The following is a 15,949-nucleotide window of genomic DNA, read 5'->3' as shown; positions in this document are numbered from 1 at the left end:
TGAGGAAAAATTAGGTCTCTATCTCTTCAGAGTACCAATTTTTTTTCTCTAAGAGATTCTAAAAGGCCTAAATGATTCAAAGTGTCTCTTTTGTTGGCCTTTACCTGACAGATTTATCCTTCAACAGAGGCCAGTTTAGGCTTGTAAATGAAAACACAGCCAAACACTAACATATATCCTCAATGTGCTTGGTAAGGGCTCACAGCTGCTGAATAGGCATTTTCTGTCTCACAATCACCACACCATGATTCATTTCACAGATTGCTGTGTGGTTGTCAGTTAAACAATTCTGGCTTTATGCCTTTTAAAAAAGGCACTCCAATGAATCACAAATGTATCAAAAAAACCCATTTATGGTTGTTATTATTGCCAGTGCCATTGGAAATTTCCAAAGATGGAAAGTTTATCCCAAGTGATTTAGTACTCCATTACAGCAGAAGTGTAGAGATGGGAGGTGACCTCTTATACAAATACTATCTCAGATTCTATATCAAATTCAAAGGATTTTATGGTATCCATATCATTCTGGAACAGAGCTGTAACTTTCAGTTCTAGAAATACTACTTCCCAGTAATCCATTTTGGCTTTGTGTTCACAAGTAGCCTGGTATTCCTGACAAGTCACTGGAGACCACAGAGAAGCCTGTGAAATGAATCTGTCCACATTTGCAATGAAGCAGATGGAGAATACTCAGTAACATCTGGGAGAAGGAGCAGATGCCTGGGCAGTGATCAGTTACTTGAGGCACATATGTCTGTAAATGCTCCAGTTACTTACAGAAAGGGACATTGTCAGCTTCCTCCCTGTGTCATTGTCATACCAAACTGGTCATGCCATCTAAATACTAGCAGCCAGGTTGAAGTCATAGAGTCACAGAATCACAGAATGTTAAAGATCATCTAGTCCCAACCCTCCCCTGCCATGGGCAGGGACATCTCCCTGTAGATGTAAATTCTTATAGCCCTGCCCTGCTTTGGTATTGAATGATAATGTTGGCAAGGACATTTTTCCGTGCTTCATTCTGCATTGTCCTGAGCCTCCTTCACTTTGTGACCACTCCACTGGAGCTGAATTTGTATGTCCTGTATTACCTGTACTTCTACTTCATCTAGTTATGCCAAACAATTAACAGCAAGCTTCATCTCCATTTTTACTTAGTCCAGCACAAGGTACAACTTTAGGATAAAAGCTTGACCCACACTCCATTGCACAGATCAGCTCAGCACTGCCTTTGAAAAATTACTGAAGAATGCTGTGTGCTTTGGATGTGTTGCTCAGTGAGTGGGTTAAAGGGAGTTTTAGAGCACAGAATGGGCTTGAAATGTTATCCCTACTCACAGAGACAGTGATCCTCTACCCTTATCTAGATTAGTACAACCAAAAGCAGGGTGTTCCGTGATATTGTTAAGTTATCTAAACAATGTACTCTTCAATACCAAAGAATAGCCAAAATGATCATCAGCAAAATTTCTTTTATAATAATACAACACTAATTAACACAATACCTCAAGGAGCATTATACCATTTTCCTTGGAAGACCAGCCATACTGAGGATTAGGAAAGGAGCATATAATCCTAAATATCTCCTGTTCTTTTTCAACAATGGATGCTGATTGGCTCTAAGAACTCTATCTTCTGATTAATCGACACTGTGATTTAAAGAAACTATGGGGAGAGAAAGTCACTACAGGAACTGAGCAACATCTCTCAGGATAACCAAAAGACGTGTAACATGATACTCATAATTTCACTTTAAAACAACATGATTAAAACATAGGAAAGGATATTGTTCATTTCAATGTTTTGACATGAGCTTGTATTTCCTCTGCAAAGTAATGTTTCTTTACTGTAAATATAGTTTGGTGAAATAATTGTACGATAACTGACCTTCAAAGATTTTCAGAGTTTGAAATTAACTGAATGAAAAAACATTCCAGCTTTTTAAGGAGAGTTGCTTACACAAGGACTGATGGTACTGATGCCTTTCATTAACCTCTGAATTAGAAAAAAAGTGATTTTCTTCATTCTAGCAGCATGTCTCACTGAAAGATACAATTCATGTATTTGTATATGAAAGTTTGCTTATGAAAATATCTGCAAAGGCAGTACTGGAGTCTAAAAATTTCTCTTTTTATTTACAAAGCAGACTTGCTCAGTGAGAATGTTGTAAGACTCTCAAAACTCCATCTCTGGGACTCTGACAGGTTGTTCACAGGCCACACAGAGATTCATGTTGCTGAATTCATGTTATTTTATCCAAGACAAAAATTTTTCAGAAATGATTAACACATAAGATTCATTAGTTAGGAAGTCTTACATGCACTGCAATTGCACCTGCTAAGAGTAGACCAGGCATAGAATAGGGGTTGGCACATTTTGCATTGGCATTGTCTTACAGCTCAGGAGAAGGAAACCAGACAGATTCAATTTGGCCCAGTGACAAAGGCTTACAAGCAGCCCAAACCAATGCGCATGTTAGAAACCCAAACCAGTCACCAGAGAACACCCTTGACAGAATCAGAGAGAGCCAGTGCCTTTTCCACTGAAGAGCTCACAGATCTGAACTTTTATATGTGTAGCTGACCGTGTATCTCTGACTGACTGACTGAAGAGTGAGAAACTCCCATTAATAAGTCCCTTAATTCCAAAAAGGAAGACTTGGGTTTTTTCTGTAAATTTCCAAAACAGCACATGCTAGGAGTGAATATTTCTGGCATTACAACCAAACCTGATTCAGCTGAAGAATTGTGAAAGTCAAATTCACTCAGAAGGAACTGTGACCTCTATTTTCAGAGTAGTAGAATGGAAGAAGGCTCGCCAACCTACCCACACTTTTTTTGAGGATGTCAGGTTTGCACAGGTTTATTTTAATTGGTTTGCTTTTAGATATTCAGAATAAGAAGAATAAATTGGAGAACTAAAATACAATTCAGAGAACATTTTAACAAAAATGGGGCATTTTACTTCCTAATGTGGACAGTAGGTGTCCTCCTTACCCTGAGTCAGCTGTTCAACAGCAGCGCTGACCTTGGAGTATCCCACCTGGGGAAGAGGCGTTTGTGCTCATGTTTAAATTGTCGAAAGGGCAAGGTCCCTTGTCACAGTCATGAGTGACATTCTGGTTTTTTAAGCCCGGGTCACATAAATGGGAGGAATAGTGTTTCCATCTAATTCAGCTTCATCCCTCAGGGTGTTTTGAGGCTTAGTCCCAGGCACACAGGTAAGATTTGTTTAAAGCAACTTGAGACATATTCCATTTTCTAAGACATTACTGTTTCAGATGCATAAATAAATAACTTGGTCTTTTAACACCACAGTATGTATCCTGTAACACCACAGTATGTATCCTGACTAACAAAGGTAACTGTACACAATGCAGGTCAGTTTTTCACAGCAGCTTAAAAGAGAATTACAAGTTCTTGGATCATTTTAGTGAGAGAACTTCAGCTTTTAACAATCCATAAAAAAAAATCAATATCCACCTTGTTTCACCTTACAGCCTTTCACGCCATGCCCCACCTCAATGAAGATTTAAAATTGCCTCATTTTAAGATATTTACTCACAATGCATTGCTGTCAAAACCCATTGCTTTTCCACAAGAGCTCCTCCACAGAAAACTGTTAAATTCTTACTCTGGATAGCAGCCAGAAGTGAGATATAAGGCCAGGAGTGAGGACACACAACACGTCCTCTGATAATGTCCACGCAGCCACCTGGGATGCAACAGAAGTGCAATTACGCTACATGTTGTCCAGAAGAATTGGGAATTTGGATATTTTTACCCTTAGATGAGTACTTACATCTTGGCAGTACGGTAAGAGCAGCTAGGGAGATCAGAGAGCAGGAGAACAAACAGCTGTCACAGCTGCTGCTATTTGCTGACAAGAGCAGCATAAATTACAATGCAGTCTTTTCTATTTAGATATCCCCTACAGGAAATTTTAGATTCTCTTTTTAAAACCTGCCTGTTTCTTGAATCCCCTAATAAAACCTGAATAAAACCTAATACCTGAATAACACCTAAATGTCTCAGGGAATTTGATGCATTTTTTACTTCAAACAAAACCAAAAAAAAAAGCAGTAACAACAACAAAAAAGGAAATTTGTGAGAAGAATGGAAGTGGCTATCTTCAAGGTGGTGAAAAAAATGGGAGAATGAATACATGAGTGTGAGAGAAAGAAATGTTCTTAATGTCTTAGACATTGTCAAAACCATAGGAAGACTTTTTGTCAAACTGCAAAGGAGCAACTGCCATCTATGACCACTGAAGCACACTACCACCCTACCACCCTTCCTCACCACCACCCAAAAATATGTCTCCCAACTGGAATTTGGACTGTGGCAGAAACTGGAGATAAGACTACTGTCCAATTATCTCAGGTCTAAGGAGAAGTAAACAAGGCTCAGAGAAGTAGTATGTGTCCAAAAAGCAAGCCAAACTCAGCGGCTGTGCTAAGAATCAGCCCTAGCCTGGGCTCAGCAGGTGGAGGAGGAGGGGGGTTTTTGATGTGTGATGGCAAAATCTCTCCGCACAAAATGAAAGGAATAAACCTCCTTCTCCAGGAAGACTATGCACACATGGGGCATTGACATGAGAGGTAGCTGAGAAGGGGTCATAAACCATCAAAGACCCCCAAAGCATCCCCCAGACTCATTCCTGAGGCCTTCCACCACCAGAGGACTGCACACGATCCAAGTGATGCAAAAAATCCAGAGTCAGTTGCAAGACACTGCAAAGCTTCACCCCCCATGGGAGGTGCCTAGGCATCTTCTGAACGTATATTAATCCATTGGACTCTGTCTTTTGTGGGACCCTCACCACTGAAAAGTCCAGAAGAAGAGGACCCACAGAACATAAAGAAGCCACACATACGTAAGACGGAGTAATTTGTATTTTCTTAGAAGTAGTTTTTAAGGGTGCAGGTTTCAGATGCAGAAAGCCCTGGAGCACACAAGTATCAAATGCAAACAAAATACCTAATCTGTGGTCACACGAAAAAGATGAATTGGTGAGAAAGACACTTCTGTATTGCAAACCTCCGTGTCTGCACGCAGGTTTTGCATGCTTTGTGGGTAAACCACTACAAAAAAAACCAGTCTACCCTTGTGTGAAGAAATTACAGAACCTGCTATTTTATTCAGTATCTTTAGAAAGAATTCAAAATTTAACTTGCCCAAAACAGCTAGCTTTCATTTTTATTCAAGAGTTAGAAAATGGCAGCTCTCCAGATTGTTGAATGAGATTGTAACACTGAAATGCTTATTTCTATGGTACAGAATCTTACTATTCATAATCCAGTTTGAATATATGTACACAATGCAACACAATTCATGTTTCAGAAGACTCTTCCAAAGCTCTTTTAAAAGAAAATACGTGACTTTTAGAATTCATCAGTTCTTGAAAGAGCCAGCTCTAGTTCCCCCAAAGTATCTCTCTATTCTCCATCTAATCCTGGAATTTTTCGCCCACTGTAGGTTAACTCTGCAAAGAGGGACCTGAAGACATAATTATGTTTGAGTCCTTTATGACTTTGCCCTCCCACTAAACGGCTAGCTTAGAAAGCAGTGTAAGAGACAAAATAAGAAACAGACCCATGTTCTGGTCAGTCAGGAGAAGGTTTGTGTTTCTAGAGCATAATATCTAATGCTGGGTTCTTTCTGCCAAGCACATTCAACATCACAGAAGTAACACTGATTTGTTTCAAGGCTCTGAGGACTCTCTGAGTTAACTACAACTACTTATATTTCTCTGCTACTCCATTTTCCTGTGATATCACACAGAAAATAGATGGAAAGAGGGAAGATGAACATCTGATGCAGAAAAGACAACCTGGTGAGTATTATGAGACACTGGTACCAGAGAAGAAAGTAAAATAGGTATGCTCAAGCATATGTTTTTGTCCCTTCCCCAGTGAGACCCTGGGAGTCTGTCTCCCAGCCACTGAGGGATGTGTCCAGACACACCAGGGTGGGTTTGAGGATGGGGCAGCCCAAGGAGAAGACAGAGAAAGCATCACAGCTCTGCCTTGCTGTGCTCCTGGCAGCTGCCCACTCTGCACCACTCACCTGCTCTCCCTTCCCAGCCCAAGGCAACAGCCCTGCAGCTGAGCTGAGACACTGCCTGAGGTCAGGCACCAGCAGCTTTGGAAGGTTTAGAGGTGCAGTTTAAATTGGACCCCTGAACTTGTGTCCTAATGCTCACCTTTAGCACCATGGAAAGCAGCATGAAGGAAAAAGGAACATAGTCACTACGGAAGAAAAATTATCAAAATGACTGAGTATGAAATAAGAGATAGAACACCTCAGCATAGTACTGGACAGAGACAAAACTGATCCACTGACACATCGGCTTAAAGCCCATAGCAAATTTCCCCAGAGGCAAGGGCTGGAAATAGAAGCTGGGTAGACTCATTGTTCTTTTACTCATATGGTGGCTTCTGCCAAGACAGTGGCTGTGCTTTGTGGGAACTGTAGGGAGAAAGAATGGATCATTTTATTTACAACATGTTACTCCTCCTGAAGACCAATTAAGTATGCAACAGAGGAACTAATGAAAGAAATCATCTCAAGAAAGAAGTTTTGCTTTGGGGCTTACTTTTGCATGTAAATAATTTTGCCAATAAATTCTAAACTTGACCATAAATTAACTTATTGACACAACCAAAGGAGCCCAGTCAACTTGTTGCACATCCTAAAATTTTATGTCAGTTTTTCAGCCTCAACTACTGAAGTTACAGGAGGACACTCTGACAAAAGCATTTGGGTACAAAATTTGAGGCTGGTTATGCGTATTAATACCTGTGCCATCAGGGATTATCTGAACAGTCAGAGAGGTTGTTCAGAAGGAACTTGCACAGAAAGTGATGAGTTGTCACTATATAATAGTTTAGGCTGCATATTCCTAATCCTAAGTATCAGTTTCAATGAATGTACCAGTACTAGAGGGGATTTTTTAAGAGGTATGGGTATGCTAATACCTAGGGTGTTACAGAAAAAATATCTTCGGAAGTAAGTAAGATTTAGAAGTAAATAGAAGTACATTTAGATATTGGAAAAAAATATAAATGGGCTATAGAAAATTTGGGTTTAGATGGTAGGCATAGATTTACCTATGCATATTTACCTGAAAAACACCTAGTAACATTGGCTAATGTTTTATTCTGTATATTTCAAATAGTTTTTCCTTGAAAACAGATCAGGTAAAAACAGGATGATACATATCAAACCTCTTTTTACTAGGCACCTCACATTGGAGTATAAAATTATAAGCAGGTCTCAGTGTACAGGATTTTTACTCACAAATGCTCAGCCTGATCATGCATAGTCTAGAGGAAACAGCTTCAATATGGTAAAACTGCTAATTAAAATATCATAAAATCAGACTTTGGGAAATATTTATAAGTCATAAAAGAAAGAACTGTATCTATGATGTCTGGTGATACTGTGTACAGTGGAACACTGTAAAAAAGAACAGCAGTGCTACAAAGTGATGATAGTTACAGGTGATGTGGTAGTAGTGAGAAGAAAAATGAAAGAACATTAAAAGCTTTTGCAGTGCATGGAGTTCTCACCACGTCACACAGGTTGCTCTGTCTTGACAAAGACACATCAGTGACAAAGAGCTCCACAATCTCTAAAAATAAACCTACACCTCCCTTTTTCAGGGAAATTACTCTCTCTTCCAGAAGGGAGAGCAACAGCAAATTTGAGCAAGCTGTCTGCCCAAGGTCTTCTACAGGTAAAACTCATGAGGCTGAGCCAATTGAGCTCAAAGATGTACCACAGCTAAAATACAGAAGCTTTCTGCAGGCTGATTGTAGTGGGGCTCAAGTCTTCAAGAAACCTTTCAATCTGTGTGACAGGGACATTTCATTGAATGTACCTACCTAATAGAATACTTGATATTCCAATTATTTAATATTGATGAAAGATATTTCTATTGCTTGGGTATATATTTGGAAGTGAAGAACAGTGTCTTTAAAAGGCTCTAAATAAGATTTATTCATAGAATCATAGAATATGCTGAGTTGGAAAGGACCCAGGAGGATCACCGAAGTCCAACTCCTGGCCCTGCACAGGACAGCCCCAAGAATCACTCCATGTGCCTGAGAACACTGTCCAAATGCTTCTTGAACTCTGACAGACTTGGTGCTGTGACCACTTCCCTGGGGAGCCTGTTCCAGTGCCCAATTACCCAGTTTTCAGGACTCAAACTGAATTGCCTAAAACTGGGCATTTACTGACATTTAAGAGATTGTGGGTTTTCCAGACGTGGGCATAGGGCTTGCAGTCTGCCATAGCATCTACAGAAGACCTATGGCCTTCTGCTCCAGAAGACAGACCTAAAACACCTTTAAGACACTTTAAATCCTTACCTCTTGGCCACTAAACCACACTCAGTGCTATATGGATCTCATCCAGTGAAAAGCTAATGAGGTAGGATGAGATGCTGAAAGGAGTAAACTTTAGATTCCTAGGCTCTGAGGGTCTTCTGAACAGCACAGATAGGGTCTGGAATTCATCTCTGACCTGGAAGCCACCTGAGGTTCTGGAATGAACCTATATGACTTCACGTGGACAACTGAAGCAAGCCTAAATTTATGTGAGCTGAGTAATACTGTGTAACTAGATACATAGTGGCTTGCAAGGTTTCACCCCAGTATTCATATACTAGCTCTCTGCAACATGAAGAGAGGGAAGAGCCTGTCTTCACACCACAGCAGATGACACAATTTCTCACCAACCCCTCTGCTCTAACATACATTGCTGGGGAGGATTTCTTGCCTTTGTCGTGGTTACAGATGTCAAATATCCTTAAAAGGAAAAACCAAACCCACATCCTTTTCATTTATATATATATATATACACACACAGAGAGAGATAGAGAGAGAGAGAGATTAAAAAGTGAATAAGGAGGAACACCAGACAGAAATCATGGGTGCTTTCCTTGCTTTGTACACCTTTGCTGCTGTCATTCTCCTGGTAATTCATGGAGGTAAGTAACCTGTTCAATCCTTTTGAAGGTAAATGCTGATGTACAGAGTTCCAGTTAAGTCAATATATTAATGTAAAGGAAGTAGTCACAACTATTATTTGAATTCTTATCATTAGCTCTTTTCCACTGTGTGTATGTGTTTGATCTTTCATACAAACACTGAATGGGTAGTATTAATTAAGCTGCAAAGAGGACGAGTTATCTGGAAAAGTTCTGAGGAGTTAACATAATGATTACCTGATCTTTCTCTCCAGAGATATACACATACATTGATTTCTTGATCTTCTCTTTTTCTGAAAAACAAATTTCTGTAGTGTGACTTACACTATATTAGCCTATCTTCCAGCTACAATATTTAACATGTGGCAGATCTGAGTTTATTACTCACAGTGAAAGCTAAGAAATTAACCATACCAACAATCTTCAAGAAAAGAAATATGAGCAAAAGCAACAATATTTTGGTGTTCTTGTTGCCCAAGCTCACCCTACTGATCTAACTTCAGTCCTATTGAAACATAATGAAGTAGCACTGATGAGCAATTTTAAAAGTGTACCTTGAAGACCATCGTTGTGACATATGTATATGCTTCTGTCTATATACTTTGTAATGTTCTTCCTAAGAGACTTCAAAGTGTCTTACAGTATTTGTTAGCCCAGCTGTGTGTGTTGTGGTTTATTTTTATTTTTAGGTTTGTGTGTGGATATCATTGGAGGGACTGAAGTAGCACCACACTCGAGACCATTTATGGCACAAATCGTGGGATCAGAAAGAATTTTTTGTGGAGGAGCTTTGATCAAGGAAAACTGGGTGTTAACAGCTGCCCACTGCAAGGTGTAAGTTCTTACTCTGATTCAGAGGTTGTCCTCAGCGAGTATCTCTGTTCAAGTAGGAGAGTTAGTATGCCTGGTGATTTTGTGCACTTAGCATGATCATGATCAAGTTCTGATTACTGTGTTTTATAGTTTATATCAGCAAATGTGCTTCAGTGAGTAAAAAATATTATAATAAGGTATACTGATCTTCACTGCTTCTGAAGAGGTATTTTAAAAGCTTCTAGCTGCATCCAAGCACAGAATAGCAACACTGAAACAGTGATTTTGGAGGAAAGGTTTATCCCTGTTTTCTCAGTCAACCAGTACACGAGTCCAGACGAGTGGCCAGTCTAAACTGCTGCTCTGTAAACAAAAGTAAATTCTTGTAACTTTATTCTATAAAAGATATGCAGTTCACCACAGAAAGAGACAGCATGCAGTTAACACAGGAGAAAAAATCCTCCAGAGAGATGACAGAAGACACTGAGAGATCTCTGCCCTACTGGGTATGTTGGCTTGTCACCAGTGTTTCTTCTTCCTGTTCAACTCAGGATGCAAATGGATATTTGGCCCCACAGAATCCCTCAGCCAGGCAAGAAGTGAGGATTAAATGACACAGCCCACCCATCCTTGCCTTTGTGGGGAGGACTGGAGCTGCTGCTGAGCCAGACCTCACGCAGGCTCTGTCGACACCCTGACCAAGGCCAGTGAACCACCGGGCCCTGCACACATCATGGAAATGTATCTCCTGGCCTCATCCAAGCAGGGAGATACATGGGACCTACTGCACAGGGCCCAAAAGCTATTGTATTAACATATGGTAAAGAGTATTTTCAAATGAGACTGCATTTAAGAGAAAATACAATGAATTGTTAACTTAATGATGGCTCAGTCAACAGACAACTCTTCACAGCTGAAGGAAAGGAGCAACCACTTTCTCAGGGTTATGTTTTCCACAGTACAACACAAATGAGGGCCAATATACACATCTGCTCTGCTACCCTTCAGCTGTAAGATATACATTGTTCGCCCAAAACTAGCTGTACCTGCAGTCTCATATTAAGGTCTGCTTGGACTGCTTGACCAAGGAGTGCTAGACTTGTGGTTTCTATATCAGAGAGCCTCAGCAGGCACAACTCTGTCACCACTTCTGCGTCTTGTAAGTACATGAAGTTGCAGAATAGTTAGAGAAAAGGAATGAGGTGTGTGTCACACAGATTCAGAAAATTATGTTGAAATGGTGCTAGGGCATAGCAATGACACAATGCAGACCAGTCAAGATGACCTGCGAAGTAACTGTGCAGTGAGCTATTCCTAAATTTTCAGCACAAGTTGCAGAAGGCACAGTTGGTGAGACAAGTACCAACTGCATTCATCCCTCATTCAGTTCCCAAAGGGAAACAACAGGGATAGATCCAAAGTCAAGTTCCTGGGAAGTTGGAAATAGGATAGCATGAACTTTGATTCACTGAATCATTTTTTGTTTTAATTATTGTGGAAATAGGTTCATACTTTATATTTTTCTAAATTACTGTTGCTTTTCAGGCACAAGAAAAGAGACTATAGCAACTGAATATTATAGCACCACATGTAACAGCAAAAAGTGTACAGAGTTACAGCAAGTGAATCCCACTAATCATGTTGTCCTCTTCTCAGGAAAGAAGGCAAAGTTATTCTTGGAGCTCATTCACGGAAAGCAACTGAAAAACAAACACAGATTTTCCGGATTGCAAAGCAAATTCCCTACCCATGCTATGACTTCATCTCCAATGAAAATGACATTATGCTGATAAAGGTATAGACTTATACAACACTTGTGTAATATACATCTTCTATGTTGTACCATTTTCTTCCTTCTTGTGAGGGAGAGGAGCCAAGGCAGTTTGTGGTGACTTTTTGGGGGGGTAATATAGTCTGGCTAATCCACCAGACTGGGGACCCAGGGATGCCCCGGTAACTAATGCAATCAACAATTTCTCTTGTGCATGCCAGTGCTAGAAGTAGATAAATTCTGGAGCTTGATCAAGATATTTCAGTTTCTGGCTTTTCAGTGAAAGAATAAAGCTAAATGCACAGCTAAGAAGTTTGGTTAAAAACCCTAATGTTCTGTCTGAAAAACAGTTCTAATTAAAAATGCCTGACTTCTCTGATTCTCAATTTTGTCAACACCAGTGATGACAGTTATTTTATTCCTCTCAGGGGTTTGAAAGCCAGAGAAGTAAAATATTTTTTAGAGCTAATATTTCAGTAGAAGCTAAATGGTTTTTCATGAGACAAAGAATACCCATTTTCCTCATTCTTATGATGACATAAATCCTGTCACAAAGAATGGAGGAATCTCAAGAAGGGATTGCAGTAATCCTCCGTTACCATAATGGGAAAGATCCAACAGTTAACATGCAAGGGCCTCTGTTAGACTCTGCCCCAAAATACCTATTTTCCACATCTTCTACAGCTTCACAGAAGAGCAAGACTTACTGCATCTGTGAAACTCATTCCCCTGCCTACTTCAGATGATGATCCCAAACCAGGAACAATTTGCACAGTAGCAGGATGGGGAAAAACTGACAACCGCCAGAAAACGCTTTCTGCTACCCTGAGGGAAGTCAATATCACTGTCATCAGTAGGCAAGTCTGCAATGATAAACATCATTATAATGGTAAACCTGTTATAACAGAGAACATGATATGTGCAGGGGCTAAGAATGGAAAAAAGGACTCATGTGATGTAAGTATATTTACTGTGTATATCTGCATAAATTATATTAAAAATAAAATATAAAGTACTAGCTTTTACACATTTACCATTTTTGTCTCTCTCTAGTTCAATGAAGAATTTTATTAAATATCAGTGAGTTTACCATGCTTGTTCTTCTAAGCCTTAAAATCAAAATTTTTGAAGAGTAATTTCATCTTCACAGACTTTGGATACTGTAACTTTATCCAGGCATGGCAGATAGCTATTCTTGTCTTCAATAAAATGAGTTAAATATTAAAATCTCCATAAAACAATTTATGAGCCCATTCTCAAGCAGCTGACATCAGTGGAACAAACTATTTGATGTCAGAGGGCTTTGAAAGAGGTTTTGCTGATAAAAAGTATTTTCATTGGGTCCCAAGTTAAATGCACAACTGTGTATGAACTATCACATTTTAAAATATTTAAATATTGCATTTAAAAGTTACCAAAAAAAAAAAGGTATCAATTTCTGGAAACTTCATGCTTTTCTTCTTCATTTACAAAAAGACTAACTCTTCCTTAACACTAAGCTACATTTATTCCCCTTCACTTACATTTGAAAGATCAGACTGAAGTCTTTTTTTCTTTTCTGCTATTGAAAATCTTAAATTCTAAGGGGAAAAAACCATGATAACACTGCCTACATTTTTATTTTCTCCATACCACTGGTGTAAATTTAATTTAAAAGAAACATTTTTTAGCTTTTGTTAATTTGAATGATCTTTTTTTCTTTTTTTTTTTCCTAGGGAGATTCTGGTGGACCTTTGAGATGCAATAATGTGATGAGAGGTATCACATCTTTTGGGAAGAAAAAGAAGTGTGGTAGTGTTGATGGCCCTGGTGTCTACACTCGACTCACAAACCAATACCTCCAGTGGATAAGGAAAACCATAGGGGGAGCCTAATAGATTGGGTTTTGGGCAAGTGATATGTGTAATAATATCTAGTTTTCAAATAGTCTTTTAAAATGGTTATACTGGTAAAAGAGGTATTTCCACACCGAATTTTAGCAGCTTGCTGTAGTTCAGCTACAATAGCATTTATAGCTTATACTGTCAGCCATGGAGTCATTGAATGGAGTTTTGTGATTCCAACATTCTTGTGTTGCATGTTGCTCTACATGGATTAGTATTTCTGATAAAACATCTAATCCATCTAGTTGCATGCTGAGTATATACTGCACTCTTCTGTATATATAACCCTGCAAATAACCCTGTTATTTAGTGAGATGCTGGGTACAACCCCAGACATCTGAAAAGCTTAGTAGCCTCTCTGATTTTACAAGTGTAGAAGACTGCAAGTCTTCAGAAAGTTAAGTTGCAGCAACTGCATTTGATTGTGGGACATTGTAAGTGTGCATTTCCTAACTGTTCTGTATTTGAAACCTCTAGATTTTATTCTTTTATGTACTTTGCATTTAATAAAGAAATGGCAATAAAAATCTACTGATTTCAGCTGTCATATTATATGGAAAGCTCTGTCTGTTCCAGTCCAGCTAGTCTGTGTACTATCTGTATGATGTTGTATACACAAAAATCAGCAACATTATGTTAAAAAAATCAGCTGAAAACCCATACTCCAGAGAAGTGACAAGAAATGTCACAGCTAGACTATCAGTATTACCATACTGACATGAAGCATTGTTCATAAGACCACATTAATTGTATGATGCCACTACTGCTGTTTCAGATATGCAGTGAAATTTTTTAAGTGCTTGAAGAAGGACTTGTCAAGAAGTGCATGTATCTATTGTGAAAAATGTTTCTGCCTGTCTCTGTATTAGCAGTCTTCAGTATTTGCAATGCTATTAACACCTCAAAAAGGGCTTGGTTTCGTTTTGTTCTGCTTCACACACCTACTTGGAGGTAGGCATCACATAAAAGAAAGCAGGGGACATCCAAAGAGTGGAGAAATTTTGTGTTGATTTTAATTAAAAAATTATTGCTCTGTTCATCATGAGTGATAAAGCACCATTTACAATACAACATGAGAAAATACAAACTAAAACCTCTTTACACAACTCCCTTAACCTGATCTTTTTGAGAAGAAACAGTAGTTTTGTCTCAGAGGAATAATAAAGGATGAGGAAAGAGAGGGCCTAAACTATAGGGGTCTTTACTGAAAATTTTGATGATGAACATCGTCTTTGTTTTCCATTTTTTACAAGCATTACACAGTCAGAACTTTTCACCTTCCCATTCTTATTCCTAAAGTGGTTTTTTTTGACTCTTGGATTGAACACATAAACAAGTACACACAAACAAGTACACAAAAACACAGTCACAGAGGTACACACAAACACAAAAGCAAAACAGGAGAAGAGAGAAGAATTACCAGCAAACTAAGATTGCATCAGTGAAACAAAGAGAATTGCCCCACTGACTGCTACCAACACCCAAAATAGTGAATTGATTCTGTCTTTAAACACACAGGAAATAAGTAATACTAGACTTTTTCTATTCTTGGAAACTACCAAACCCTTGTTTAGGCAAAAACTAATTCTAAAAAAGCTTCAGAAAACAAAATTATCCTTGTTAATCTAGTAAAAAAATCTCTAGCCCACCTCTAGGCCTATGTCACCCTTCCCATACAATAGTCTTAATTCATTTCTTTGCTCTTTACTCGTTTTTTCAGTGTCTTTCTTTCATTCTGCTACTGCATTTTTTTCAGCTTACTGTTTCCTCTGTGGTCTGCTTTTTCCTCTTCCTTAGAAGTCACAGACAGAAACCTTGTCAGTGAAAAATCCCACTCAAAGCCTGTCATTCAATATTTCCTCAGGAAGGAGAGGTCCTGGCCAAGGAGATGTTTACAATGCATGAAGAAATGTGCAAGAGAAAAATGTGCAACCTTCTTCTTCTAGCTTGAAATTCAGGATCTATTCCAAAATAATTTAAAAGTTCATGTTTTTACATAAGCATTATTTAGTGAATTATGCAAAATGAGCCAGTGAAATTGGACTTACATGGTAAAAAAGTATTCCAGCCTCTGTCACTACTGCCAGTAGTGTAAACCTGTGGAAGAAAAGCAGAAGAAAGAGCAAGAGAGAACTGAACTCTTATCTAGGTGGAGAGTTTTTCTGATCAAGAGACATGAACTCATTCACATGCAATCCCACTACTATGGGATAGAATCTACACTAGCTAAGAAAAATATTATGATAATTTAATACGTTGTGACATCTAGAATGTAACTATTTCTTCTTACTGTGTCTATATAAGGAAATTGGAGGAAATTAACAGGTATAAACTGCATTACACAAACTAATGCAAGATTTCTGTGGGTAGCATCAAATCTGACCACACAGTGGCAGAACAGGGAACTGTCTGCAAGACTAGTGCTTTTAAGTGGGGAAAAAAATTGATTCCCCAGTCTGAATTTCTTTAATCCATTTCATTACAT

General features: G+C 38.8%; 1 protein-coding gene across 1 annotated transcript; it reads left to right on the top strand.

Moving 5' to 3' along the window:
- The first annotated feature begins 8,893 nt into the window (after nucleotides 1-8,893).
- LOC127478679 (granzyme A-like) lies at nucleotides 8,894-13,988 on the top strand. The gene is made up of 5 exons (XM_051804696.1): nucleotides 8,894-8,997; nucleotides 9,687-9,831; nucleotides 11,467-11,605; nucleotides 12,266-12,538; nucleotides 13,297-13,988. Exons 1-5 carry the CDS (start codon nucleotides 8,937-8,939, stop codon nucleotides 13,453-13,455), a joined length of 777 nt encoding a protein of 258 aa, XP_051660656.1. The 5' UTR covers nucleotides 8,894-8,936; the 3' UTR covers nucleotides 13,456-13,988.
- The last annotated feature ends 1,961 nt before the right edge of the window (nucleotides 13,989-15,949 follow it).

The sequence above is a fragment of the Manacus candei genome, unplaced genomic scaffold, assembly GCF_025592945.1.
Source record: "Manacus candei isolate 608988 ecotype Guabito, Panama unplaced genomic scaffold, ASM2559294v1 h1tg000061l, whole genome shotgun sequence".
NCBI classification, from domain to species: domain Eukaryota; kingdom Metazoa; phylum Chordata; class Aves; order Passeriformes; family Pipridae; genus Manacus; species Manacus candei.
This window is presented reverse-complemented; position numbering and strand designations above follow the sequence as displayed.

What these genes read in the sequence shown, in the direction of transcription:
- LOC127478679 (XM_051804696.1), top strand. Translation starts at nt 8,937, where the DNA reads ATGGGTGCTTTCCTTGCTTTGTACACCTTTGCTGCTGTCATTCTCCTG. An exon ending in ATGACATTATGCTGATAAAG is followed by an intron (nt 11,606 to 12,265) that starts GTATAGACTTAT and finishes CATCTTCTACAG; the next exon opens with CTTCACAGAAGAGCAAGACT. An exon ending in GAAAAAAGGACTCATGTGAT is followed by an intron (nt 12,539 to 13,296) that starts GTAAGTATATTT and finishes TTTTTTTCCTAG; the next exon opens with GGAGATTCTGGTGGACCTTT.